The sequence below is a fragment of the Sminthopsis crassicaudata genome, chromosome 4 (genome assembly GCF_048593235.1).
Source record: "Sminthopsis crassicaudata isolate SCR6 chromosome 4, ASM4859323v1, whole genome shotgun sequence".
Taxonomy (NCBI): domain Eukaryota; kingdom Metazoa; phylum Chordata; class Mammalia; order Dasyuromorphia; family Dasyuridae; genus Sminthopsis; species Sminthopsis crassicaudata.
The window spans coordinates 6246613-6253903 of NC_133620.1; the positions used below are offsets into that span (position 1 = coordinate 6246613).

A 7291-nucleotide genomic window follows, 5' to 3' on the forward strand; every position below is an offset into this window, starting at 1 on the left:
TCAAATATACAGAAATAAAAATTATTGTAGGCACAAAAAACACATTAAAAAGAGCTTTCCTCCTGCTTTTTCCTTTCCTTTCTATATTTGAAGCTTTTTTCTTTCCATAGTTTTTTTTTTTTCCCCAGCAGTACGTCCTGAGTCACATCTAGCAGCACCAGCTAGTCAAGTCCCTTCTGCAGCCTGCCTCAGCCTCCTCATCTGTAAAATGGGTGGAAAAGGAACTGGCCAATTCCTGCTGCATCTCTGCCAAGAATACCCAGATGGGGCCATGAAGAGGTGGATGTGACTGAGCATTACCAGCCCCTGAGAGGCAGGGTGGTGCAGTGGGTAGTGAGCCAATCTGTCACCCCTGGCTAAGAGACCCCAGACAAGTCCCTCAGCCCCTCAGGGAGCTCTTCGAGAGCTCCACGTTTGAGAAGGGGCCAGTTTGCATATTTGGCCAGTGAAAGAGGGTCCCAAGGAGCCTGGTGGGCATTGCTGGGTTCAGTCGAGGAAGGGGCAAGCGGCCCAGGAGAAGGACAAGCGGTCAGGCCAAGGAAGGGGCAAGTGACCCAGGAGAGGGACAAGCGGAACCAGGAAAGGGACAAGTGGCAAGGAAAAAATTGGCCCAGGGGAGGAAGGCTGCCTCCTGCTGGGAAAAGGCTCCTCCTGGAAGGTGCAGGATCCTGAGCTTTATATTCTAGGCTCAGTTTCAACAGGAAGGAAGAGGGAGGATCTAAGACAAGACGCTGAAAGTAGACACAGGAGGAGTGGACAGGCTTGAACTCCTGGCCAGAAGGATCTCAGAAATGAGAAAAAGATGTAACAGGCTCCTTTCTGAAAGGAGCTTCGAGCCCAATTGGAGCGAGTTGGAAGGAGCCCGAAGCTTCCTCACCTTTAGCCAGCGCTGTCAGGGTGACGGCTTTGATTCCCAAGAAGCTTATTCCTCTGGGGGTGAAGGGGGGAGAAGTGGGGAGACTCAGAGGGCGACGACATTGAGTATTCTTTAACTTAAAGCCAGGAAAGCGGGTCAGGATGGACCCAGGTTCTTTTTATGAAAATAGCCGTCTCTAGGAGAATGGCAAGCCTGTGGAAACTGATGACCGAAGCCTGCTGGGGCAAAGTTGGGCTCGTCGCACCCAATAACAACATGAAATGCAAAGCAAGGCATGGATGCTCTGGAGATTTATTAAAATGAAAAACAAGATTTTTAAGAAACAATTGAAAACCAGCAGAATTTCACATTATGGTGTCAAGTATCTGATCTCGGTGTCCTGGCCACGTTCTGTAAACCCTGGGCTGCTCCAGGCCGCGGTGGGCCAGCAGAGCCAGCTGTCGCCGGGATGATTCCGGAGGCCGTCAGACAGGGAAGAACCGTCAGAGAGTCAACAGGATGAGAAGACATTGTAGGCCAAAAGGAAGGGGCAAGATGGCAGCAGCCACCGCGGCCCCTCGGACCAGAAGTGAGAGTGCGAACGATCAAGGGAACAGCGTCAGCAGAAACGGGCCGCAATGCCACAATCAGAGGGGAGAGAGCAGCGCCTCAAACCGGAACGTCTGATCATTTAAAGTTTAAAGCACAGAAGCGAATGAGGTGCCCGACGAGGAGGACACTTCCTCTTCAAGAGAAAGTCCCGGGAGGCTCCTCGGTGGCCTCGGCAGTCGTCCATCCCGGGAGCAGCGGCTGTCGCAGGAGTCTGGGCCCTCAGGAGCACATCCCGGCACCAGAGTCATGGGGGGCGGGGAGGGGGGGTTTAAGGGCACTGCGTTAATGAAGGAGACAAAAAGACAAAGCATTAGGGCTGCATGCCCGTGCTGGGACCAACAGGAGGGACGGAGCAGGAAGAACGGAGGCCCCACGGGCCCAGGGATGGAGGCCATAGAGATGAAAGCCCCAGAGGCCCGAGAATGGAGGTCACAGGGGCCCAGGGATGGAGGCCACAGGGTTGGAGGCCACAGGGATGGAGGCCACAGGGATGGAGGCCACAGGGTTGGAGGCCACAGGGATGGAGCCCACAGGGACAGAGGCCACAGGGATGGAGGCCACAGGGGCCCAGGGTTGGCTTGTGGTGGCCATAGTGCAGTGAGCTGCTTTCCACCAGATACTCCCTCTCACCCTCCCTCCAACTGAGACTTCACACAGAGGCCAGAGGCAATGTCAAAATAGGGCTGGAAACGGGGTGCAGATCCTGCCTCGAGTGTCCATGAGCACTTGGCCGTAAGGAAGTCACTACCTTTCGAGCGTCCATTTCCCCATCTGGGGAATGGGCGGAGTGACAGCATTGGCCTCCAGGGGGACCATGAGGGTCAAAGGAAGGAGGTCTGCAGCTGCTCCCAAAGTGCCCCAGGCTTTAACCACTGATACCATCCAAGAGGCCTCCATGGCTCACTTCAGTGTGGAAAGGAGGAGGAAAGGGGAGGGGGGGAGAGGAGGCCTCTCTAGCCTCCGGGGCCCACTCCGGAGCTGGGAGGGACAGCGGCAGCCCAGCAGAGGCGGGTCCAGAACTCACCGCAGCCTTCAAGGCCTGGTCGAGGTCATTGAGGATGTCGTCAGTGTCCTCCAAGCCCACCGAGAGCCGGATCAGAGTGTCGCTTATTCCCAGCACCTTCCGGTCTTCTTTTGGCACCGAGGCGTGAGTCATGATGGCCCTGGCGAGGGAAGGCGGCACAGTGAACGTGGGGGGCTCCCTCCCCCTTCCTCCGACCTAGCCCCCGCCTAGCCGAGCTTAGTGAAAGCAGGGCCAGTGGCTCCATTCCAGCCTCCCTGGGCCTCGGTTTCCCCATCTGTAAAAAGGGGATAATCGCAGTGCCCTTGGATAGGCTGAGAGCCCCAGTGAGGCACGTGGTGACCCTGAAGTTACAGGGCCCTAGTGACCCCTGACCCCGCTAACATCTGGGCAGAACGGGCCAGAGCCCGGGTTCTAGCACTACCCAAACAACAATGGGGCAATTGCCAAGCTCTAAAATCTGGTGCTCGGGGGCGGGCCCAGCATGGCCGCGCATGTGTGTCTGTGTACAGAGCGAGGTGAGGGTGTGAGTGTGTGTGTGTGTGGGGGGGGGTTTGTGTGTGTTTATGTGTGGGTGAGTGTGTGTCTGTGTATACAGCAAGGTGAGGGTGTGAGTGTGTGTGTGTGTGGGGGGGTTTGTGTGTGTTTATGTGTGAGTGTGTGTGTGTCTGTGTACAGAGCGAGGTGAGGGTGTGAGTGTGTGTGTGTGTGTGTATGTGGGGGGTTTGTGTGTGTGTGTTTATGTGTGTGGTGTGTGTGTATATACACAATATATACTGATATGTTATACTGTGAGTGTAAATGCTGCCTGTCTGCTCACACACACAGCCGCGAATCCCCCCCCCCCCCCCCCTCGGGGACGGGAGCTCTTCCCCAGCAGCTCGCCTGCTCAGACCCCGTTGGGGAAGCTCACACACACATTGATTTCCCGTGTTGAGGGCGCCCCCTTGTGTCCCCGGGCTGACTAGCAGGCATCCTTTGGAAGGGAGGACCTGAGCAGTTCCCCTGGAGCACGGACCCCGGTATTCCCAGAGCTGTGGCAGGCCCAGGTGGGGAGGGGCGGCGGGGGAGACCAGGCCCGGCCGAGCCGGACCCTTCCTAAGGCCGAGCCTGGGGAGCACGTGGCTGTGCTCCAAGGGAGCGTCCTCGGGGACCCCGAGCTGGGGGGGAGATGGGGCTCCCTCCGGTCCACAGGGGGAAGCAGACATGAGGGAGGGGCAGCCCTGCACCCAGCGGGCCTTCAGCGGCTGCAGCTACCAAAACGAGGGTCAGGCCGCAGTGTGGGGGGGGCTGCAGGCAGCCCCTCACACTAGGGCTGAGGGGAGACGGCCTAAGGGGGGGCCGCCCGCGGCTCCTCACCGCTGCAATAAACTGTGCGGGACGGAAAGGCAAAGAAGCCGGCAAAGACTCAAGTGGACTGAAACCCAGGCAAGGAAGCGAGGCCTGGAAAAGGAGCTGCGAGGGCGGGCGCCACGGGAGGGGGAACCCCGGAGCTGCCAGCCTCGGATCCCGGCCCTTTTCTGGCCCATTAAGCCAACAAAGTCTTCTCCGGTGACTAACCTGGGCTTTCCTGGCAAAGACCCCGGTGGGGTCGGCCATTTTCTCCAGCTCCCTTTACGGAGGAGGAACTGAGGCAAACCGGGATGAGGGCCTGCTCAGAAGCACAGGGAGAGCTCAAGGTGGCGCTCTACCCACTGCACCACCCATCCACCCGTCACTCCCAGATTAACCCTCACCTGCAGATCCCTCTCTGTAGGGGCTCACACAACTTTAAAGATGCTAAATAAACTTTCATTGATCATCTGAACGTACACATTAGTGTAGAGCAAAGGCAAGAAATCTGAAGAACCAAGAGAAACCCGAAGATCAATGATGCAGAGTGAAGCGAAGGGTGGGCCAAAGAGCCGATCCACAGAGAAGAAGTAGACGTGCTAGGCCATGAGGGGCCCTCCCCCTTCTCGGCCAGGAAGAGGGGTGTGCGCCCACCAGACGGGATGCCTGGCCTCTCCACTTCCCCCTTTACTTTTCTTCTTTGTTCTAAAGGAGCGTGCAAGATGGGAGGTGGAGGAGGGAAATGGCATCAAGAAAACGTGAGGCAGGTGCTGCTTGGACAAGAGAACAAGGGGAATTCTTCCCTTGAGTTTGGGCAAATCACTTTGCCCCTGGGGCCTCAGCTTACAAATCTGAAATTCTGACACAGAACCGAATTTCTCAAGTCTTTCCAACTCCCAATCTAGGATCCCATGACACGAAGAAAGGCCAGAATCCAAAGTCTGCCCAATTTTGAGCTCCATAAAAACGAGTTAGGAGGAAGGTGCTTTGTAAGCAACTCTCTGGATCCTGAGTGTCTCCCCTCTATTGAAAATCAGTTATAAACGCAAGTCTGGCTCCATTTGCCACCACTCATCACCAATCCACAAGGCTTTATGAAGCATCCCAAGTGCTGTCCAATGTGCTGAAGGCAGAGGGAGGAAAAGGATTTCAAGGTAACTAAGAACTGAAAGCCACTTACGGAATCTCGGCCAGACTCTCGTATCCTCCCAGGCTCTCAGCCAGTGTGAAAATCTAGAGCAAAAGACAGCAAAAGTGAAGTCTTTTAGGTAGCTAGAACTTTTGAGAACTTCTACAAAGGCCAAAAAAAACCCCAAAATAGCTGGGTTTCATTATAGGGCTGGGGAGGATCCCAGTCAGTCCAGGAAAAGAAAAAGGAAGAATGAGGATATCAACGTGGAATTTCATGGCCAGTGATAATCCACACTTCAAAATATATTAACAATTGCCCATTGCCCATTGCCACCGTCTCAAACATCAGGGCAGGAAAAGATCGGGTCGTCCTGCAATGCAGTACCAAAGGAACCAACAGCTACAATGAAGAAATGTTTCATGTATAAATACACTTCTGGAAAAGGAGCTAAACACCAGAACTTTCTGCTCTTGCTTTCTCTTATTCTATTATAATGGTCTATCTGCGGACTGTAAAGGCCAGAACACTAAATCCTGGGCTTCTCTCTGTTCTGCTATGGGCATGTTAAAAAAAATAATCTTACAACATCTTTACATTTCAACTTCTGAGATACAAAGGGTTTGGGGCTTGGGAGTCAGGGCACCCCCAGATCAAGTCTCATTTCTATTTGTGGACAATTCAACTGTCTATTTCTGATGGAAGTCACATCACTTCCCCCAGTTTTCTTATCTATGAGGAGGTGAGCCTCTGAAATCTGTTCCGATGCAGGATCCCGTGACCTACCTTGTTATAAAGATGATACTGTGTAAAGGAGTTGTTTTTACTTGGCTCTTTTTAGAGGAGAATTCTACTTATATGTACATTATAGATAATATTTATGTAACACATATATTCATATATTCATCACATATGTAATAGCTACACAGTGCTTTTTCTCAACATCATTTCATCAGAAACAACTGTGCAACTCAGGAAGGGTCACCCAGCCACAAAGGGAGGGTCTGCCTGGCTCTCTGCCTGCCAGGCCATGCTGCCCCCGGTGACTGGCATGTGTCCGCCAACCCCACCCGTGCGGGCCGGGTCGATACCTCCTCACCTTTAGTTTCTTAAGGAAGGCTTCTGCATGCGCAAGCTCACCCTTGATATAAAAGGTGACCATCCCCGGGCACCCGGTGCACTGGCGCTGAATCAGCTCGTACTGAGGATGAGACGGCAGACCTGCGATCAGCAAGGGGGACGTCTTACTGAAAAGCACTGGGGATGGAACTCGGGATCCAAACTAAGGACACTCGGCCTCTATGTGGTCACACACTGTACATATGATCTCACCTGAGCCCCCCAGGAGCCCTGGGACAACACTCGATATCCCGAGAACCATCAGCCCATTTTCTGTCTATCATGGACGAGCACCTGGGGCTGCTTCCTTGAGGATCGCCCAGCCACAGGGCAGAGGGACGGGCAGACAGCCACAAGCAAGGAAGGCCGGGGGCTGTGGGCCAGTCAGGGGAAAGGGAGCCAGCCTGCTAGGGATTTTATCATTTATTATTACTTTTTGAATTATTTATTACTTTTCATCCATTCACGTCTATAAGGTCAGAGCTCAAAACCCAAGGGAGGGGAAATGGCTGGCAATCTGTAAGACTTAAAAGAAGAGCCAGTTTTAGAGATAGGAAAGGTCACCCATCTTTATCTGCCCATAAAAGGAGACCAACAACACAGGGAAGAAAACAGCCATTCGGGGACCTCCCAGGATGGACTCGATTGGCAGAAGGCCCCGCCGGCACAACAACTCACCAGGATAAATGACCTTCTCCACCCGAGGATTCGCCTCCAGGAACTTGGCCACCGCCAGGCCGTTTGCAAAGTGCTGCTTCATTCGGATCTGCAAAGTTTTCAGACCACGGAGGCAGAGGTAACAATCAAAAGGTGACGGGACAGCGCCGAGGGCTACAAGGGGAAGAGAGCCCAGGAATAAGAGAAGGTGACTTGGAGCTTGGGGGTCAGATCCCATCAGCACCAACCCAACTGGGCTCAACTAAAACTTCAGTAAGGGCGGACACAAACCACTGGCAGAGGTGACGAGGAACCTCCCAAAATGCCATTAGCTGCTCTGAACAAAGCTTTGCCTCAAGGTTCACCAGAAAACATGGAAGACCATTAAAAAGCAACGTTTGCTTTTATCAAAAGATAGAAATTCATAGATGCTCTATTTTTGGTTCATCCTATGATTTCATAAATATAGGAAACTCCCTCTGCTAATGGAGACTGGCTCAGTTGTCTGGGACACAGAGAGAGAGGTTAAACTGGCTCATGGACACAAGCCAGAATGTATTAGAAG

General features: G+C 53.5%; 1 protein-coding gene across 1 annotated transcript in view; it reads right to left on the bottom strand.

The window, feature by feature from the left end:
- Positions 1-1152: 1152 nt before the first annotated feature.
- CTH (cystathionine gamma-lyase) overlaps positions 1153-7291 on the bottom strand; it is a 29014-nt gene continuing 22875 nt past the window's right edge. Inside the window, exons 8-12 of the mRNA XM_074265646.1 lie at positions 6748-6900; positions 6050-6171; positions 5002-5054; positions 2493-2631; positions 1153-1745 (exon numbers count right to left, since the gene is read on the bottom strand). Of these exons, the coding sequence (XP_074121747.1) occupies positions 1737-1745; positions 2493-2631; positions 5002-5054; positions 6050-6171; positions 6748-6900 (476 nt within the window). The 3' untranslated portion in view covers positions 1153-1736. The remainder of the gene's footprint in view (positions 1746-2492; positions 2632-5001; positions 5055-6049; positions 6172-6747; positions 6901-7291) is intronic.